The 22,808-nt window shown below is 38.0% G+C and overlaps 1 protein-coding gene across 21 annotated transcripts in view; it reads right to left on the reverse strand.

Moving 5' to 3' along the window:
- Positions 1-22,808, reverse strand: part of CASK (calcium/calmodulin dependent serine protein kinase) — a 351,423-nt gene that overhangs the window by 96,659 nt on the left and 231,956 nt on the right. For all 21 annotated transcript variants that reach the window (XM_072743849.1, XM_072743848.1, XM_072743845.1 and 18 more), the window contains exons 9-10: positions 16,322-16,405; positions 2,142-2,241 (exon numbers count right to left, since the gene is read on the reverse strand). In XM_072743849.1, coding sequence (XP_072599950.1) covers positions 2,142-2,241; positions 16,322-16,405 — 184 coding nt within the window. The remainder of the gene's footprint in view (positions 1-2,141; positions 2,242-16,321; positions 16,406-22,808) is intronic.

Below are 22,808 nucleotides of genomic sequence, written 5' to 3' on the forward strand. Positions count from 1 at the left end.
TCATTAAGATCCAGAAGTTTAGGAAAAAGAAGGTGTGACTACAGGAAAGGGAAGCAAAAAGGAATGTGAAATTGTGAACAACTAATTTGAAAGCTTGCAGGCTACCCACAAGACAGTGTGGGAGATTTCTTTTTTGTTTAAAAAGCAAATGCTGTAATGAGAAACTATTTCAACTATACCATTGATAGATTGTACTGAAAACAAAAAACTGGGCAATAAAAATGTATCTAACAGAAAATAAGCATGTCTCTAACTGTAGACAGTTCCTTTCCTTAAAAGAAAAATCTGCCTCTTTAACAGAAGGGAATAGTGAGGAGCGCATTAAACTCTTGCTAGGCTGAGGGGTTAAGGGGTTAACACTAAGGGGTTAACACTAACGATTAGATCTGTGAAGCTATTGCAAGGACCATAAGGCTCTCCAGTTCCGATTCTAAGGATGAAAATGGTATTAGATCTTAAGGGGTTAACACTAACGATTAGATCTGTGAAGCTATTGCAAGGACCATAAGGCTCTCCAGTTCCGATTCTAAGGATGAAAATGGTATTAGATCTTGATCTAAAATCTCTCAATATATTCCAAATTTGTGGCTATATCATATAGTCAACAGTACAACATAAAACCACTCCCCCCAGGTGGGTCTACTGTAAACGGAGCATGAGGAAAGAAGAGAGAGGTCTGAGCTAACACCAACCCAAATGCTGCAGCTGGAGGGAACAAAATGGACTGGAAGAGAAAAAGACAGACATGAAACAACAGGGAGCATGGGGGAACATACCTATAAACACAACTACCACTTTGCTTTTCATGTGGTAAGGGCTCTGGATAATCACAAAGTCAGTGCAAGAGAAAACCAGCAAGACCTTCTCTTCAGAGTCTCTCTTCTAAGATTTCCATTTCTGAATGTTTTTGGAAATCACCTTCACTCAAAAGAGGAAGATTCACATCCCAGTTGGTAAAGGTCAAAATGCTGAACTACATAGCTGCTGGAATAGGAAAACTGGATCCTCTTCCACAAGGTGTAATAAGCACATACCAACTGGTAAGAGACTGTGTATGTTAATGTTTGTGCACATGAGTGGAGAAACAGAGGGAAGGAAGAAGCACAAACACTGACAAATGCTAGTAGTTCCAACAGGAAAGAAGCATTAGCACATCCATTCTTCCTGTATTGCTAATAGTGAAGGACAAACAACTCATGCTTTAGGAAGGGCGCTGGCTGGGCCTTGAGTCTGATGGTAAAACATGGATGCTGAATGAGCAAGCCCAAAAGTACAAAAAAAAAAAAAAATCAAACCAACAGCACAAAGTCGACCACATGGCAAAAACAGAATGATTCTAGTGTGAGAAGGAAGAAAAGCTGAGGGCAGAGGACATGTGATTCAGATGTAAATACATACGTAAATGAAATTTAAAGAGTATAACAGATACATACATGCATTTACATAGACATATAAAGGGATACTGTGTATTTTTACTAAATGATCCTTGAGAATACCTCCCTATAAAAACTGGAAATCTGAGCATTCTTTAAAACAATTTTGTGAACACTGGTGGTTTTTTTTTTTTCAGGAGTACCTATATACATTTCATCCAAATAAGTAACTCTTCTGTGTTGTTCTCCCCTGAAGACTTGTACACATGTGGTACAGACTTTATAGAAAGAGAAGAGCTTGTAAATTATTTTGAGAGAGAACTCACAAGACAGTTTACATTGAAAGATAAAATTAACAGCACTATTGTCCCAAAGTCTGATCTGCTATGGTTGACATTGGGAAAATCTCACATCAGAAATTTTTTGTTGGGGCATAAGGTAATCAGAAAGATCCCAAAAGACTGACCACAATGTTGGACTAGATGAAGTGCAATGTTGGCTCTGGAGTGGGGAAGGGGGAAGAAGTATTTCTGAGGTAAAAAGAAAAAAGTAAAATGTTGGTTTTGGAGCAGAAGGGGAAGGCAACTTCAGTAGTAAAAAATGAAAAGGAACGAGACACACGTGGATGGGATTTGGTTGCTGAGAAACTTCCTTAGAATTCCTTGGGGGAACTGACTAGATTCACAGGACAAGTTTATTCACAATGGAAGAGAAAGGATGTAGACACCAAATAAGTCACACTGGTAAATGAACGAACGGTCCAATTACCTGAGGAGGTAGGGTCTTCGGAGAAATCCGGCAACTCTTCAGGGGGATCCCCATAGAATGAGTTGAATTTGTGACTTGACACAGCTGCGAGTACTGCACCCTAAAACAAAAAGACGGAAAAAATATTAAAACAGACAAATGTAAAAAAGTTCAACAAACTTGAGTATTCAGAAAGCGAAACCTATAGGAGACGAAAGCTAGAAGAGGGGTAGCTTTTAAATGATTTCGGATTCCTTCAAATTAATCACATATGCATATAAAAGTGGAATGCTGTTGGGGACTGGGAAAGTACACGAAACCACTTATATCTTGAACTCAATCATGTACCACAAAATGGAATATTTTGCAGTCACTATGAAATGATGCTGAAGGATGTCTAATAAAACAGAAAGATGCTTGTGAATGACATAAAAAAGGTTTTAAAGCAATCAATAGCATGATCTCATATTTGGAAAAAAAGAGATTAATACAAATATAAAAGATTGAACATATACTAAGATGTTAACAGCATTATCTCTGGAAGTAGGAATGAGTCATTTTTCTTTTTTAAACATTTTCCTCCCTCTCTTTCTGTTAATAATGACCACGTGTTACTATAGTACAGTAATTCTCAAGTCAGGCCGCACAGTAGAACCAACTACAAGTGATTCTTTAAAACATCACACATAGCTTCCCCTGATTCCTAGCTGAGAATTACTATCATATCGAGTGCATGACACCCTTTCAGACTGCTGGGTGCAAAGATGTCAAACACTGTTTCAGTAACAAGAAGAGCAATACAAGTTATTTTGTGACAATGTTCAATTCTGTGAGTCTGCTGGCCATGGGTCAGAATACCTGGGTATGTTCCTTGGTGCTGCCATTTACCTGCTGCCTGATATTACTTGAATTGAACATTTAACCTTTTGAGGTCTTTCTCAGCTGTGATGTGAAAATATTAAAACTGACATAACATACCTAATAGGACTGCTGAAAGTCATAATGTATACGAAAGTGCTTTGCGAACTATAAAGCATTTTGTAAGTGCAAACCATCCCTAGGCTTACTAACATATAGCCAGAACATGAGTACAGCCTTTTGCTGATCTAAGTAGAATTGCTCATTTAGGTAGTTTAAGTATCAAATCACTTAAGTAGTCTAAGTCTAAATTTTAAATATTGAACTCGTGGATTTTTCTGAAAAGAATAACATTTTTTTAAGGGAGAGAGAGGGGCAGAGAGAATCTTAAGCAGGCTCCATATCTAGTGTAAAGCCCAAGTAGGGCTCAGTCTCACAACTGTGAAATCATGACCTGAGCAGAGATGAAGAGTCAGATACTTAACCAACTGAGCCACCCAGGTGGCACCCTCCCTCCTTTCTTTTCAGAGAGGGAGAGGGGAAAGATAAATTTTTTATGTGTGTAGGCATTTAGGTGTTTATTAAATATATACAAACGTTAATAGAAACATGTTTCCACAAGGTTCATTTTTTTTGGGGGGGCATACTAGGGTTTCTTTCTACAAATATACATTGAAATGAACTGAACTGAATGCAGAAAGGGAAGGGCAAAAAAACAGAGAAGTGATCTTGGTGATATTATTCCAGGCAACTTTTTAGATTTCCTTTTTTTTTTTTTTTTAAAGATTTTATTTATTTATTCATGAGAGACACAGAGAGAGAGGCAGAGACATAGGCAGAGGGAGAAGCAGGCTCCCTGCGGGAAGCCTGATGCAGGACTCAATCCCAGGACCTCGGGATCATAACCTGAGCCAAAGGCCTCAGGCCTCAACCACTGAGCCACCTGTGCCCCTCCAACATGGGACTTGAATTCACAACCCCAAGACTAAAAGTCACATGTTCTTTCGACTGAGCCAGCCAGGTATCCCAACTTCTTAGATTTCTGAAAGTCTAGGGTTAATGCATGAGAGGTCCTTACGCAGAATTTTATAGCCACCTACCATGATGAAAAAATAGCAATGAATGTTAAGTTCTTCTTTCTATAGTAGAAGCTTATTTCATTTTACATATACACATGTTCCCTAAAAGCTGGGTGGGAATGTAATTTTTATATATCAAAAGTTTCCCACACACTGAAACTAAATTTTAATGATGCTTTATTTTTATTTTCAAATAAAGTTCAGCTGAATTTCTTAATATGTTGGGTTTACGTTTCAGGGCCTGTTCTAGCTACTACTCTGATCAAAGATCTAGAAATACTTATGCCAGGAAAGCACTATTTAAAAGAGCCTTGAGAGAGGTAAATTCTTTTAAAACAATAGTAGCAAGTTCCTAATTTATCTGTCTTATGGTCAGCAGTTTTCTTTAGTTCTCTAAACTCAGTGACTACATGCAGTTTGAATATTCAATGCAAAGCTCTTATGTAAAACAGCAAAATGGTTCTAAAACAGTTTATAGATTTATAGAATCATAACCTTAGGGGATGATTCATTCTAAGACTCATTTTGCATGTGAGGAAACTGAGGTCTAGAGTGGTTTAGCAACCTGTTAAGGTTGCTGCCAACTTTTAAGAGATAAAATCAAGCATAGAGAGCATTGAGGTCCTCTGACTACTCTCCCAGTTCAAGGGTTTTTACTATACTAGGGGTCAAAAATCTTTTTCTATAAAGGGCCAGATAGCAAATATTTGAGGCTTGCAGGGGACATAGTCTCTGTTGCAACTATTCAACTCTGCCACTGTAGCATGAAAGCAGCCATAGACAAAATGTACATGAATGTACACTGCTATGTCCCAATAAAGCTTTATATATAAAAATAGGCTATGGGCCTGATTTGGTGCCCAGGCCACAGTGTGCCAACCTCTGTACCATATACTACTGTTATGAAAGAGACTGTTGGGTACAACAACACAAATCTAGATCTTATATAGAGATAGTTCTTCATACCCCCCAGTTTATTAAATCCTTGACCAGAAGTTTTCTACCTACTTTAATTTAGAAGGTATACTTTAGTATGTTCTGAAACATAAAAATTGTGAGTTAAGAAGACTATTCACAATCTACTATTGTAACAGACATTAAAGATACAATTTTGTACAAAGCAAATTAGGCAAATTCTGAATTCAAACAAAAAGAGAACTGGGGTGCCTGGGTGGTACAGTTGGTTAAGCATCTGACTCTTGGTTTTGGCTCAGGTTGTGATCTCACGGTTGTGGGATTGAGCCCCACATCAAGTTCCACGCTTAGCGTGGAATCTACTTAAGACTCCCTCTCCCTCTGCCCCTCCCCACTGCTTTCTCTCTCTAATAATAAATCTTTTTTTTTAAAAAAAGAGAACTACAAGTAATAAAATTCTCAACTCAATCCTAACTATTGTTAATATGTCAAACATCAAAATGCTCCCAGTTATTTGATTCTGTGCCTCATTTAAGGAAGTAGAAAACAAGAAAATGGTTAGCTCAGACTTCTGCTAACTTAAACTCCTGAATGCACTTAAGGAGGCAACAGAGTTATCAAGAAAGGAACAGGAGAATAAATACAAATTGCTGACTTGAAAACAACAGCCAAAAGCCAATACTCTCTTGTTGGTGCCCACCCCCCACCCCAGCCCAGAAACAAGCATTATGAAGTTTGATCAGCACAAGAGCAGGGAGGTATATTTTTACTTATTTATTCATGAGAGACACACACACAGAGGCAGAGACACAGGCAGAGGGAGAAGCAGGCTGCAGGAAGCCTGATGTGGGACTTGATCCCGGGACTTTGGGATCACGCCCTGAGCCAAAGGTTGACAGACGCTCAACCGCTGAGCCACCCTGGCATCCCAGGGAGGTATATTTTTAAAAAATCTAAATACAAAACACAAGATTTGTGATGACATGTAGAATTGGCTTTGTACCCAAGTGACAAAATAACACACAGTCATATTATAATATACTGAGAGGGTGAAACCCATCACAGAGTTATATAAATACTCGTGTTGCATAAAGATTTGAGAAAGGATCATCTTATTGGGGCTTAAAACACTGAACTCAAAGCCCTCAAAAGGGTGAAGAACATGGAGAGGCTGAGGTTGAACAGAATGACCGAAGGCTGGAACATCATTTCAAGGTAGAAATGTTAAAGAATTCGGGTTGATTACATGTAAGAATTAGGTCCTCGATGATAATGAGGTGAGATGATTGATTACATCAGAGCTCCCAGCTTCTCTCCATATAGTCACAGGCAATATGATCATTTGGTCTAGTCAGCAGTCTGTATGGATAGGGTACTCAAACAAAACAGAAATGCAGGTCTAAACCAAGAATTTTCTAACATTAAGTCAGGATACCTGACTAAAGGAGGCTGTGCTATCTTCTCTCTGAAGAAGGTGAATGATGAGACTTGTAAGTGTAGTAGGTAGGACTATATTTCAGAACAACTGCACAGAATAGGTATCTTAGGAATCTTTTTGGGTCTATGTAAAAGTATTTTATAAAGATGGTCTTTTAAGGTACAAAATAACTTTCAAAAGCTAGACTGCCGAACTTAGGAAGTGATACATTCTATATTTCAGAATTAGGAATTAATAGAATTGCTTTGTAAAATCAAGAGAAAGATCAAAATCACTTCAAGTATTATTTATTTACTGTTCATACCAGAATAACAATTTTCACTTTTCAGAATCATTGGTACATTTTGGATACCAGACTTAATGCTTTGAGTAGCTGGAACTCACAACTGCTGGGCTAACTTACTGCTTCTGTATCACTTCTCACTACAGGAGAGGACTGCATGTAAATGCTGTCTTTCATTAGGGTACAAAGGTCCTCAATAAATCCTTAAAGTTGGTTCTTGTTGAATTAATAGAAAGGGGAAGACTGCCAAAAGACAGCTATTAAAGCTTCCTGGTTGACCCCTCAAAGGTGATGTTTTGGTGTAAGCATTACTCTTGAAGGTGCCAAGACTCTGGATGGTGCTGTACAGTAGAACTTTCTGTGATGATGGAAATGTTCTATACCTGTACTGTTCAATACAGTAGCCATTAGCCACATGTGGTACTAAACACTTGATATGTGGCTAGTGTAACTGAGAAACTTAAAACTTTGATATTAATTAATTAAAATTTAAATTTAAATAGCCACATATGGCTTACTATTGCATGTATATAGTACAGCAATGTTAAATACTGAAATAGGCATTCCTAAACAAACTTTTTCTAGGTCTGCAAAGTTCAGGAATTCGAGGGACCAACTGGTAATTCAGAGAAGCATACAGGCTATGCTTTTGCAATTTGCAAAATCAATAAAGGAGAATTGTAGAAGTTATCAGAAATTTCCCTCACTTTCTCTATATACAGTGTAGGGAATAAAGTTTTATCCTCTAAATTCAATCACATGGATTCAACTCACCATTTCCTGAACTGAATGTAATAAATTTACCCAAATAGAGGATATTGCTTCTGTTTCTTTCTTTCTTTTTTTTTGAGAGAGAGTGTGCACTTGAACACATGTGCACATGAGCAGGGGTTGGGGTGGAGGGGCAGAAGGAGAGAGAGAATCTTAAGCAGGCTCCATGCCCGGTGTAAAGCCTAATTTTACAACCCTGAAGTCATGACCTGAGCCACCCAGGTGCCCCTACTGCTCCTATTTTTTACAAAATTTCTTTGACATGCTTCACTGTAGGGAAATTTGCTTTCTAGAGGTAGAAAGAACTCATGAGGGCAGCTCCGGTGGCGCAGCGGTTTAGCGCCGCCTGCAGCCCAGGGCGTGATCCTGGAGACCGAGGATAGAGTCCCATGTCCGGCTCCCCGCATGGTGCCTGCTTCTCCCTCTGCATGTGTCTCTGCCTCTCTCTCTGTGACTCTATGAATAAATAAATAAAATCTTAAAAAAAAGAAAGAACTCATGAAGCAAAGGAGATGATTTCTAGAACCGATACTTTCCTGAGCCTCTTCCCTAGATAACCTCAGATGCTGACAGACACTCCTCTAGCAACCCCCACCCCCAAACCTGACCCTTTACTCAGTAACTCTAAGTAGATGGCACCTAGGGTTACAGTACAGGTATGCTTCCTTAAGAGACACTCCAGGGCACAGATTTTTCTAGACAGCTTAGATCCTAGTCTGTCTCATACATCCTAATATTCAATTTGAGAAAATATGATTCTCGTATCTAGTCTTGTACTGAGGCCTATGGAGTTTATTAAAGTATGGTCAAGCTTCAACGTGGATGGAACTGGAGGGTATTATGCTGAGTGAAATAAGTCAATCGGAGAAGGACAAGCAGTGTATGTTCTCATTCATTTGGGGAATATAAATAATAGTGAAAGGGAATATAAAGGAAGGGAGAAGAAATGTTGGGAAATATCAGGAAGGGAGACAGAACATAAAGACTCCTAACTCGGGGAAACGAACTAGGGGTGGTGGAAGGGGGGAGCAGGGCGGGTGTTGGAGGGGAATGGGTGACGGGCACTGAGGTGGACACTTGACGGGATGAGCACTGGGTGTTTTTCTGTATGTTGGTAAATTGAACACCAATAAAAATTAATTAAAAAAAAAAAAAAAGTAAAGTATGGTCAAGAGGATTTTTTTTAAAGGAAAGTATTAAAATTCTAGAGATTAGTGTAAAACAAAAAGAGGGAAGAAAACTCAACATCTGAAATGTAACCAAAATGAGAAACGCAAATTTTCCACTGTTACAGATGTGAAACAAAATAACAAAAGAGAATAAAAAAAGAAGTGTGTGATAATCCAATCACATGCAGGGTTTCATTAGCTTTTTTAAATCTACACGTGAAAGGTCTGAATATGATGTTAATGCTAATTGTCCAAATAATTTTCCCATTAGGGATTTATCATCTCCTGTAGCCCACTGAGAGGTTAAATGCCAAAATGAATGTACAAATATGGAAAGAAACACTTTCTGATTGAGTATCGATATTACTATAATGAATAATGAGTGATAATCTTGAAATTTCAGCCAACTAAATAAGTAATGTTTTATTTTATTTTATTTTTTTTTAATAAGTAATGTTTTATATTCTGACATAAAAAAAGTTTCACGAAACTTTCAGAATGAGAACAAGGTTCAACCTCAAAAGTAAAACTCACCAAAAATACATAAAAATTTATTCAAATAGGTATAAGCTTTTTGGAGGACAAGTTATTTATAGAGATCAAAAGTCTTCAATACACACATATACTTTTTTTTTTAAAGATTTTATTTATTTATTCATGAGAGACAGAGAGAGAGGCAGAGACATAGAGGGAGAAGGAGGCTCCCTCCTTGTAGGGAGCCTGATGTGAGACTCAATTCCGGGACTCCAGGATCACACCCTGAGCCAAAGGCAGACGTTCAACCGCTAAGCCACCCAGGTGTCCCCACATATATACTTTGATGCTAACAATTCCAGTAGCACAAAACTTAACCTAACAATATAATCATAGGAATACAAAGGTTTATTAATGAAAATAGACAATACAATAGTATTTATGGCTGTGGAAAAGTGGAAGTGATTTCCGTGTCCAACAGCTGATTAAATAATGATATATATGATAGAATTTTGCAGAAAAATTTTGCAAAAAAAAGAGTAATGACTCTCAATAAGGGGGACATATCACAATCAACCATGAGTCTTTTTCAATAAACACAAGCCCCTCCAACCTCTAGCATAATTGGGGCCATGGAAGGGGTGGTCCCTTGGGTGAGCTGAGTGGTGCAGTGAGTCACTGTTACTACAGGAATAATGTGTCATATCCCTTAAGTGTACTGAAGAAGAAACCAGTATGTAAGAAGAGTATTTTGTCACATGGTATTAAAAAAAAGTGGGCTATGTGAAATTCACGTAAAATTAACCATTTTAAAGTGTAAAATTCAGCAGTATTCAGTAATTCACAATTTTTTTTAAAATTTTTATTTATTTATGATAGGCACACAGTGAGAGAGAGAGAGGCAGAGACATAGGCAGAGGGAGAAGCTGGCTCCATGCACCGGGAGCCTGACGTGGGATTCGATCCCGGGTCTCCAGGATTGCGCCCTGGGCCAAAGGCAGGCGCCAAACTGCTGCGCCACCCAGGGATCCCAGTAATTCACAATGTTGTGCAGCCACCATTTCTATCAAGTTCCAAAATATCACCCCCTCCCCAAATCCCCATAACCATTAAGCAGTCACCACCCAGCACCTGGTAATCACCAATGTACTTTGAGTCTTTATGGATTTACAGATATCAATACCTATTCTAGATATTGTAAATAAATGGAATCATCCAGTATGTGGCCTTTTATATCTTTTTTGCACATGGATATCCAATTGTCCTAGCACCATTTGTTGAAAAGTCCTCATTCCTGGGTGCCTGGGTGGTTCAGTGGTTGAGCATCTGCCTTTAGCTCAGGTTGTGATCCCGGAGTCCTGGGATTGAATCCTGCATCAGGCTCCCCAAAGGGAGCCTGCTTCTCCCTCTGCCTATGTCTCTGCTTCTCTCTCTGTGTCTTTCATAAATAAATAAATAAAATCTTAAAAAAGATTCATTCCTTCCATTGAATTGCCTTGGCACTTTTATTCAAACTAACTGACCATAAATATATGGGTTTATTCCTGAACTCTCAATTCTGTCCTGCTGACCTACATGTCTGTCCCTATCCCATAACTAGTACCAGGGTCCTGATAACTATAACCTTATAGTTAAGTGTCAAAATTGCAAAGTATGAGCTCTGAACTTTGTCCTTTTTTCAAGATTGCTTTGGCTATTCTAGGTCTTTTCATCTCCATACAAATTTTTAGGATGGATTTGTCAATTTCTGCTTAAGAGACTGTGTTGAGTCGATAGATCAACTTGGGAAAAACTGTTAACAATACTGAGTCTTCCAATCCATGATCATTAAATGTCTCTTCATTAATTTGCTTTCATTTCTCTCAGCAGTAGAAATCTCTAGGTCTTGCATATTTTTTTGTCAAATTTATACTTAAGCATTTAATTCTTTTTGATGCTACTGTGAATGGAATTGTTTTTTAATTTCATTTTAAGGTTGTTCACTGCTCATTTATAGAAATACAATCCAATTTTGCAGAATGATCTTGTATTCTGTAACCTTGCTTGTCTTGTTTGTTCTTTCTTTTTTCTTTAAAAGATTTCATTTATTTACTTGATAGAGGGACTGAGTGAGAGAGAGCGAGCACACCAGCAAGGGGAGGAGCAGAGAGAAAGAGGGAGATAATCTCTAGCAGACTCTGAGCTGAGCACAGAGCTTCACCAGGGCTTGATCCCAGAACCCTAAGATCATGACTGGGCTGAAACAGTTGAGCCAGACACTCAACTGACTGAGCCACCCAGGTACCCGTTTGTTATTTCTGTAAGTTTTTTTTTTGTGGATTTCTTATGACTTTCCACATACAAGATCGTGTCATCTATAAACAATGACAGTTTTACTTTCTTTCCAATCCAATTTTTAAAAAATTTTTAATTTATCTGACAAAGAGAGAGTGCAAGCGCACAAGTAGGAGGAGCAGCAGACAGTGGGAGAGGGAAAACAAGCTCCCAGCTGAGCAGAGAGCCCAAAGTGGGACTTGATCCCAGGACCACCTGAGCTGAAGGCAGACACCTAACCAACTGAGCCACTCATGCACCTCCCCAATCTAGATATCTTTTATTTTCTTTCCTGATTGTACTAAAGCCTGAGGATTTGTATTTTTTTTTAAATTTTTATTTATTTATGATAGTCACACACACAGAGAGAGAGAGAGAGAGAGAGAGGCAGAGACACAGGCAGAGGGAGAAGCAGGCTCCATGCACCGGGAGCCCGACGTGGGATTCGATCCCGGGTCTCCAGGATCGCGCCCTGGGCCAAAGGCAGGCGCCAAACCGCTGCGCCACCCAGGGATCCCGGATTTGTATTTTTTTAATAGGTTCCAAGGTGATACTGATGCTGCTGGTCTGGAGAGCCACTGCTTTAAAGAATGTGTATCTCATAACAGAAATGACACTTGAGGCAAGTAATAGAAGGGAAGTAAATATTATAACATACCACAAGTATAAGATCCTCTGTATATACTGTGAGGGAAAATGATGATTGAAGTGATTGGAATAGCCTAAGCAGAATTACTTTGGAAGAGATACATAAACAGAGATTATCCAAGAAGTTTTTGGTATTCTGTACTTTTATTTATTTATACACCCATTCATTTAAAGTAAGCTCTACTTCCAACATGGAGCTTAAATTCATGACCTCGACTGAGATCAAGTGTTCCATGCTCCACTGACTGAGCCAGCCAGGTGCTCTTTCTATACATTTTAAAAAACTTTTAAAACTTCAAAATGTGGGGCACCTGGGTGGCTTAGTCAGTTAATCTTCCACCTTTGGTCAGGTCATGATCCTAGTATCCTGGGATTGAGCCCCCATGTTGGGCTCCCCGCTCAACAGGGAGTCTGCTTCTTCTTCCCCCTGCTTTTGTTTTTAAATATTTTATTTATTTATTTATGAGAGACACAGAGAGACAGCCACAGGGAGAAGCAGGCTCCATGCAGGGAGCTTGACATGGGACTTGATCCCAGGTCTCCAGGATCACACCCTGGGCTGAAGGTGGTGCTAAACTGCTGAGCCACCCGGGCTGCACCTTCTCCCTGCTTTTGTATTCTCACTCATTCTCTCTCCCTCTCAAATAAATAATAAAATCTTAAATAAAACCTTCAAAATATTAATGTCAATGACTAGAAAAAAGCTAAAACAGTATGGAGTATCTATTTTGGAATTATACTTATTTATAAACAGAGTACCAACTCAAAGGTATTAACATTAGAATCATAATAAAACAAGGGCGCCTGGGAGGCTCAGTCAATTAAGCATCCAACCCTTGATTTCTGCTCAGGTCATGATCTCAGGGTTGTGGGATGGAGCACCAAGTCAGGCTCCATGCTGGGTGTGGAGTCTCTCCCTCTGCCGTTCTCCCTGCACGTGCACACACACACTCTCTCTCTCTCTCTTTCTCTAAATAAATCTTAAAAAAGACTCATAATAAAACAGTAACAATGATAAAGTCAATAACAAATAACAAATAACGTGTATGGAACACTTATGATTGTCAGGTACTGTTCTAGCTGCTATAGTATATTAATTCATTGAATTCTTACAGCCCTATGAGTTAGCTATTATCATTATCCCCATCTTGTAGACAAGGAAACTGAGGAAAAGAGAATTATATATATATATATTTAAAGAGTTTATTTGAGAGGGAGAGAGAGCATGCACTAGTGTGTAGGAGCAAGGGGAGGAGCAGAGGGAGAGGGACAAGCAGACTTGCACTGAGTACATCACAACCCCAAGATCATGACCTGAGCCAAAATCAAAGACATTCAACTGACTGAGCCAATCAGGTGCTCCAAGGCACAGACCATTTAAATGACTTGCTCAAGGTTACACATCTAGGAAGTGTCAGAGCTAGGATTCCCCCAAGTCGATGTAGCCCAGAGCCCACTCTTTCCTATAATTCTGTACTCCTTCTCTTTCTTCCTACCACAGACAATAAAAATTTTCTTCTCTGAATAACAAAAGCAATTTTCTACTGCTTTCTGGGAAACTTCCCTTTAATCATTTCAAAGAGAGTTATAAAAATTAGGTTGTTGCCCAACATTTAAGGAGTTTAAAAATAGTGCCTGGGTAGAAGGATGGGTACCCAGATGTTCATCTGAAAGAAAGTTATGTGGTGGGCTCTGAAAGCTAGCAAAGTTGCAATCTCTGTTTTAGGAGCTCACAGAAGAGGCAGAATGAGGAGAATGAGTTCCTTGAGAAAGGTAGATATAACATGCTTTAGCCGGATGGCTGAATCACACAAAGGAATACAGCCTTACCAGATGCTGAAAAAAATCTCAATGACAACCCTGTTGATGTTCCTAATTCTAGGTTGTTTGGTGGGTCTTGAAACTTTAAATAGCTCTGCAAAGGGATGTGGTAAGTTCATATGACCCCTCTCTGCTGTAACAGCTTTGCCCTGTCCAAATGAATCTTAGTCACCACTTTGTCTATTTTAGGCCCAAGTCTGATTCTGCGGCACCAGGAGAACTATAGCATTGGGTTTCTTGTGATGGGGCAAATCTAAGCCCTATGGCAAAAGGTCTGTACTTGGGCAATGAAAGGTCCAGCCCGAGACAGGGCAATGTTACAAAGGCCAAAGCAGCATTAGAGTTAAAAAGACTAGGGAAGAGTTGTGAAAAATGTATAATTAATCGTTTCTTTGGGGAGGAAATAAAATTCAAAAACAGCTGACCAAATTTCACTTTAGATAGTAAGATTGTTTTTTTCTCTTGTAGGCTACATTGGTTCAGGTATATATCCAAGTCAGGGGAAACTTCTTTGGGGCACCATCTTGATAATGGCATGTCATTAATAATTATTTTTTCCAAAGGCTTTTATTTTTTTTAAAGATTTTATTTATTTATTCATGAGAGATACACAGAGAGAGGCAGAGACATAGGCAGAGGGAGAAGCAGGCTCCCCCTGGGGAGCGTGATATGGGACTTGATCCCAGGACTCCGGGATCACGACCCAAGCCGAAGGCAGATGCTCAACCACTGAGCCACTCAGGTGCCCCTGCCAAGGACTTTTAGAGCGAGTTTGAACTCGACCGCAAAAACAATGAAGACAGAGGCTTAGCTGAGAATCATCATTACCAACAATGATATGTTACCATTTCCCTTGCTGTATAATATCAAAGTCCAATAGGACTTTTTACAAAGATGGAAATACCCTATATCTGGGTGGTCTGATTTGGTAGTCACATTTAGTTACTGAGCATTTGAAATGTGCTAGTGTGACTGGGGAACTGATCTTTTAATTTTAATTCTCATTAGTTTAAATTTAAATAGCTGCATGTGGTTACCAGCTACCATGATGGACAGTTCAGTGCTATAGCATAATATTGTTGCCTACATAGTTCCCCCAATTCATATAAATGTTCTTCTAAATCTAGAGTTGTATACAATTTATTCACATATTTCAGGGGTTGAATAATAGTGAATGTTATTACAATTTATGACATATCTGAAAATACTTACAAAGCTTTATAGTTGGCAGGGCTAAGGAGGACTACTAACCAATCAACCACTTAGAGGACAAAGTTAAAAAATTATTTTTTTATAGTAATAAAAAACAAATCAAATATAAGTTAATTTTAAGACCACAATATAACAGAATTTCCACTGTTGGGAAGGGGGAGGGAATGTTGTCCCAAAAAATTTTTGAATGGTGCTGGGGTGCCTGGGTGGCTCAGTTGGTTGAACGTCTGACTCATGGTTTTGCCTCAGGTCATGATCTCAGGGTCATGGGATCGAGTCCTGCATCAGGCTCTGAGCTCAGTATGGACTCTGCTTGAGATTCCCTATCACTTTCCCTCTGCCCCTCCCCCTGCTTGCATGTGTGTTCTCTCTGAAATAACTAACTAACTAACTAACTAACTAACTAACTAACTAACTAACTAAGTAACTGACTGACTAACTTTTTTGAATAGTGCTAAAAGGACTCTATTATTTTTGTTTGGTCTTTTTCAAAACTTTTAAAATCAAATGGGGTCCCCACATGGGGTAATTACCATATTCTTTTTTGGTGAGGTAGAGGATAGAAAGAGTGGTAAAAAGAGAAAGGTACCTAGGAAGAATAAAGAAAAGGTGAGGAAAGTAATTTGAAAATATTTTCTAGTAGACCAAGGTAGTGGGGATTTTTATTGCTTTGTGATGGTTGTCCAATTCAAATCCAGTACTGTTTTCATTGAGCTGAACTCACATTTTCTTGTCAAAATATTTATGTTTGAGAAAATGTGGCCTATGTTCACATTCAATAATAATAATGGATAATAGTAAATTACTATTTTAAAAGTAATTATATCTCAGGGCACCTGGGTGGCTCAGTTGGTTGAGTGTCTTGTCTGCCTTCAGCTCAGGTCATTATCCCAGGGTCCTGGGATCAAGCCCTGAGTTGGGTTCCCTGTTTAGCGAGGAGCCTGCTTCTCCTTCCCTGACCCCTGCTTGTGCTCTCTTGCTATCTCTCAGTCTCTCTTTGAAAAAAATAAAATCTTAAAAAAAGTAATTATATCTCTGCTATGAATTTTCAGGATAATACAAATCTAAAATGTGATTACTCTTCCATTTATCATAACCTTTTGTTTAGAATCACACTTAAGATATTACCTTAAATGATTTAAAAACCAAAGTCTTATTGAAATAAGTTTAGAAGTGAGAATCTAGCTGTAAGGAAGCTTTTTGCTGATTTCTTTAGTTACCTTTAGTTTCCTCCTTGCATTGAATTTCCTCAGTTGCTCTACTGTTTCTGGAAGATGAATCTTGTAGGCATAACGATCCCGCTCCTATAAAAGAAGAAAGATAATGAACATATGTAGCCATTTTAAAAAGTGAAGAAATTTAATGTAAAACAAACAAGAAATTAGCCCAAATTTCTTAAATGTGAAACTTAGATTGAATTCTAGAATACTAGAGATTTTATTCCATGATACTGGTAAACATTCTTAAAAAAGGGCTATGAAGGTCCAAACTGATAGTAAAATTATCTTTTTAGCAATAATAGAGGGCGAACATAATCATAATTACTTAAGTATGAAGTTACCTTTGACATGATCTTGTCAGGTTAAACAAGCATTTGAAAAATTAACTCCACAAATGACTGAACATTTGGAGTTGTAAAATTAACTCCACAAAAGACTGAGCATTTGGAGTTGTCTGGAATAACTGGATTTAAAAAAATCACTATATCTTTGAACTAGAACAAACTTTTCAAGGTCATGTAATTCAACCATTTTTCCATGTGGGATTCTCTTCAATCCCTGATGGAGGATTATTCTGTTTGACCATATCCAGTAGGTGATAGTTATTTTATGATAGCTTATTATAATTTTAAGAAAGTAAAAATGTTCTTATTTAGCCTGGGCCCATACCTGGCTTGTTTGGGCTAGCTTTGTCCTCTGCAACATCACAGAGTAAACATACTACCTCTTCCATATAATTACCCTTCAGTAGCTAAGAGGGGTATCATGCTTCCACTAAAACTATTCTCTGTGATGTCTCCATCTGCCTTAACTATTCCCCATGGATGTTTTAAACCTCTTGTCCTTCTTCTTAACACCCCTTTTGGTTCTACTCTAATTTGTCAATGTATCAAAGATTTAGATAAGTATTCATTTCAGAAATATTTCTTGAGAGTCTACTATGTGCTGGGCATTGTTCTATGCACTTGAGGTACATCAGTAAACAAAACCAAAAAAGATTCAGGCCCTCGTGTTCTCCATATTCTAATAGGAGAAGAAAATTCAAAAAGGTAAATAATGGAGTATGATAAAAGTGCTGTGGAATAAAGCAAAAATTAAAGCAGAATAAGAAGATTAGGTACATTGCAGTTTAAAATAGGATATTCAAAGTAGGCCCAATTACTGTGAGGATACCCAAAAGTGGTGAGGGAGTGGTCTAGGCAGGGAGAACCACCAATTCAAAGGTCCAAAGGAGGGAGTGCGCCTGGAATTTTCAAGAACTAGCAAGGAGACCTATGTATGTGGAGTAAATAGTAGATCAGATCAGAGAGGTGACAAAGGCTGGGGCAGGCCATAAAGGCCTTTTATTCTGAGTGGGAAAGGGAGCTACTAAAGGGTTTTGAGCTGAAGTGACATGATCTGACAACTTTAAAGGAAGACTCCAGTTGTTATGTTGAAAACAGATTAGAAGGGAGCAAGGGTTTGGAAAAAAAGGGAGGGCAGGGAGACCAGTTAGAAGGCTATTGCAGTAATCTGGGAGTGGGGAGACAATAGATGAAATCAGATGGAGAATAAAAAAAGAAGAGAGATTCTGAATATATTTTGTTTTCTGCAGAAAGTTTTACCAAGCTATAATTAGCATATAATAAACTGCATGTTTAAAATGTATAATTCAATCAGTTTTGATGTATATAAGCATAAAAGTTTCACTGCAATCAAGATGATGAATATATCCATCCCTCTCAAAAGTTTCCCCATGTCCTTCTGTGCTCTCCCTCCCAGTTCCTAGGAAGCCACTGTTTGTCACTGTAGATTGGTTTGCGTTTTCTAGAGTTTTATATAAATGGAACCAGACAGTACATACTCCTTTTCCAACTTGTTTCACTCAGCATAAAGGTTTTGAACTTCATCCATGTAGTTGCAAGTATATATAGTTCAGTCCTTTTTATTGCTGAGTGGCATTCCACTGTAAGGATATGCCATAATTTGTTTATCTATTCATCTGTTGATCAACTGTGGTTTGTTTCCAAAGTCTGGCTATTACATATAAAGCTGCTATGAACATTAATGTACAAGTCTTTGTATGGACATATATTTGGTTTGTTTCCAAAGTCTGGCTATTACATATAAAGCTGCTATGAACATTAATGTACAAGTCTTTGTATGGACATATATTTGGTTTGTTTCCAAAGTCTGGCTATTACATATAAAGCTGCTATGAACATTAATGTACAAGTCTTTGTATGGACATATATTTGGTTTGTTTCCAAAGTCTGGCTATTACATATAAAGCTGCTATGAACATTAATGTACAAGTCTTTGTATGGACATATATTTCTTTTAGATAAATACTTACTTAGGAGTTGTATTATACGAGTATGGTTAACTTTTTAAGAAACTGCCAACCTGTTTTCCCAAGTGGTTGTACCATTTTACATTTCCATAGCAGTATATCACTTCCAGTTGTTCTATATCCTCACTAATACTTGGTATGGTTAGTCTTTTTTATTTTAGCCATTCTGATACATGTACATATAGATATCTCATTGTGGCACTACTTTGTATTTCCTTGATGACTAATGATGTTGAGCAATTTTGCGTGTGCTTATTTGCTATTCATATATTTTCTCTGTTGAAGTGTCTGTTCTAAATATTTTCCTGTTTTGAACTGGGTTGTGTTTTCTTATTATTGAGTTTTAAGAATTCTTCCCAAATAGGGGAAGGTGATTAAAAGGTACAAACTCCCAGTTATAAAATAAGTAAGACACAGGGATATAATATACAGCAAAGGGAATATAGTTAATAATACTGTAGCAACTATGTATGATGACAGATGGTAGCTAGATTTTATCATAGTAGTCATTTCATAATGTATATAAACACTGAATCACTGTTGTACACCTATAAGTGATATAATATTGTCTGTCAACTACAGTTCAAAAGAAGGAATTCTTGGGATGCCAGGGTGTCTCAGTGGTTGAGCATCTGCCTTTGACTCAGGGCGTGATCCTGGAGTCCTGTGATTGAGTCCCACATTGGGCTCCCTGCATGGAGCCTGCTTCTCTCTTGGCCTATGTCTCTGCCTCTCTCTCTGTGTGTTTCTTATGAGTAAATAAATAAAATTTTTTTTAAAGAAGGAATTCTTTACATAATCTACATGTATAAGTCCTTTATCAGATAAACAAATTGGAAATATTTATTCTCAATTCATAGCTTATCTTCTCATTCTCCTACAGTGTCTTTCCAAGAACAGGACTTCTTAATTCTGAATATATTTTGGAAGTGGAGAAAACAGGATTTTCTGAGAGCCTGGATGTGGGGTGTGAAAGAAAGAGAGGAGTCAAAGACCACACCAAGGTTTTCAACGTGAGCAACTAGAAGTCTGACACCAATGGAGATGGGGAAGAGATCATTACTGTAGTTTTGGGTATGTTATGCTTCAAATATCTAAAGTTCAAGTGGAAATGCAAGTAGGTACTTGGACACATAAACCTGGAGTGCAGGAGAGAAATCTGGGCTGGAAATAAATTTTTGGAGGGTCATAAACATTTAGAAGGTATTAAGTTAGTATTTAACTCTGTCCCAGGCACTGAATTTAGGACATTCAGAGGCATTATCCCTTTTATTCTTTTTTTTTTTAAAAAGATTTATTTATTTATTTTAGAGAAAGAGTTCACAAGAGTAGGGGGGAAGGGGCAAAGGGAGAGAGACTCTCCAGTAGATTCTGCTGAGTGCAGAGCCCAATGTATTTTCTATATTAATGACTAAAATAATAAAAGTTCCACTAGAAAGCAAAATTATATTTTTCTCGAGTACACATATAATGAATTCTTTTTTTTTTAATTTTTATTTATTTATGATAGTCACACACAGAGAGAGAGAGAGAGAGAGGCAGAGACACAGGCAGAGGGAGAAGCAGGCTCCATGCACCGGGAACCCGACGTGGGATTCGATCCAGGGTCTCCCGGATCGTGCCCTGGGCCAAAGGCAGGCGCCAAACCACTGCGCCACCCAGGGATCCCCATATAATGAATTCTTGATATCAAAATGACTACAATTTGCATATCTGCCAGATTCTACATGTTAATCTTGGAAATGATTTTATTATCTCTAGAGACTTAATGTCCTTTTCCTGCACTAAGCCAGAAGAGGTTCACCAATACAGAAGTCACAAGAATTTATTGAATAATTAACTAGCAGAGAAAAGCATAAAATTACCATTCTGTAACAAACAATGGAATCTTTTAATGAGTTGCTGTTACTGTTTGTGGAAGATGTGATTACACACACACACACACACACACACACAGAATACACAATGGAATATTATTCAGCCATAAAAAAGAATATCTTGCCATTCACAACAACGTGGATGGACCTACAGAATATTACACTAAATTAATTTAGACAGAGAATGGCAAATACCATATGATTTCACTTATATGTGGAATCCAGAAGATGAAACAGGGGTGCCTGGCTGGCTTAGTTGGTAGAACATGTGAGTCTCAACCTCAGGGTCGTGAGTTCAAGCCCCACTTTGGGCACAGAGCCCACTTAAATAAAATAAAAGACAAAACAAATGAACAAACAAAACCAGAAACAGATTCATAAATACAGAGAACTAGTAGTTGCCAGAGAAGAGGGGAGTGAGGGGGGACAGACAAAAATAGGTGAAGGGGTTAAGAAGTACAGACTTCCAGTTATAAAAAAAAATAAATCATGGGGATGTAGTTCAGCATAGAGAATATAGTCAATAATATTATAATTACTTTGGTGACAGATGGTAACTGTACTTATTGTAGCAAGCATTGCCTGATGTATAGAATTGTCAAATCACTATGTTGTACACTTAAAACTAATATAACACATGTCAACTAAACTTTAATTAAAAAAACCCCACAAAACCTCAAAAACCTTTAAGTTGTGTTATGCCTGGTGATGTTTAACCAACAGCATATACTGAAAAACAAACATCGAAATGGGCTTTGTATTATTTTTTAAGTAAAACTTGTTTTTGCATATTGATAGAATAGAGGGGGAAAAAGGCAAACCCAGGAAGGTCTTTAACAGAAGAAGAGAAAGAACACAAACAAAAAAAGGGGCTGTATAATATAGTAGAAAGTGGGTTTGGAGTCAGAAAGACTTTTGTTTAAATTCTGGGTCATTTAGGTACTGACTGGCTGTATGACCTTACATTCTCTCAGCTTTTTCTTTCTTTTTTTTTTCCAGCTGTTTCTTTTTGAAAACTAATCTTACAGGAATTTTATGAAGATTAAATGAGACACTGTATAGGCACATGATTGGCTTTAATAATCATTTTTGTTAGCCAACATGTGTAAACCTTTGATATAAAGTAACTTAGGAGTGCTATAAGTGTGTATGTATGTGTGTATCAACAAACAGCTTACTAAATAAGTTTGGTTGTTTTCTAAATGAAAATATGTTCCTATAGCATAAGAAAAAGGTAAAAATAGAATATACTAAAAATTACAACGGGCTAAATCTGTGAACCATTTCTGTTTTTTTTCTCTTTAAAGATTTTATTCATTTATTAGAGGGTGAGAGAGAGAAAGAGAACAAGTGGTACGGCCAGAGGGAGAAGCAGACTCCCCGGCTGAGCAAGAAGCCCAATGTGGGCTTGATCCCAGGACCCTGGATCATGACTTGAGCAAAAGGCAGACACTTAATCCACTGAGCTACCCAGGTGCCCTACCTGAGACCCATTTCTAATTGTCTTTATTTATTTACTATTTCCAAAAAGGGTGAACCGTGTAACAGCATGTTTTTGAATGAAGAGTCTAAGTCTTCTCTGTCTAGTACAGTAGCCACTAGGTAAGACTATTTAAATTTAAATTCATTAAAATTAAATACAATTAAGGGACGCTTGGGTGGCTCAGGTGATTAAATGTCCAACTCTTGGTTTTGGCTCAGGTCGTGATCTCATGGTTATGAGATCGAGTTCTGCAACTGGCTCCATGCTCAGAGGGGAATCTGCTTGAGAGTCTCTCCCTCTGCCCCTCCCTCCACCTGCATGGTTTCATGGTCTCTCTCTCTCTCTCTCTCTCTCTCTCTCTCTCTCTCTCAAATAAATAAATCTTAAAAAATTAAATAGAATTAAAAATTCAGTTCTTTAGTTGTACTAGACACATTTCAAGCATAAAGAGCCAATATATGACTAGTGGCTACCACACTGGACAGTTCAGATATAAAATATTGCCCTGAAGACAGAAAGTTCTTATTGGACAATGCAGGTAGGGAGTCTCTAATTATTACTACTACACTGAGGCTAAAATCTGACTGCATTTTGCTTAAACTGAAATAGCTTAACATTTTAGGTATATGTAACAGAAAAAACTTCTACTGCTATTAAAAAAAGGTCTTCAGATCCTTTGTACTCTGCAGATAGTACAATGGAGATTGGTTTTTCTAGCTAATGCCAAATGTGAGACAAAGATAGGGCCTAGGGAAAATGGCTTGAAAGACACGTGGCATGGCTGGATCCTAGAGC

The sequence above is a fragment of the Vulpes vulpes genome, chromosome X, assembly GCF_048418805.1.
Source record: "Vulpes vulpes isolate BD-2025 chromosome X, VulVul3, whole genome shotgun sequence".
Taxonomy (NCBI): domain Eukaryota; kingdom Metazoa; phylum Chordata; class Mammalia; order Carnivora; family Canidae; genus Vulpes; species Vulpes vulpes.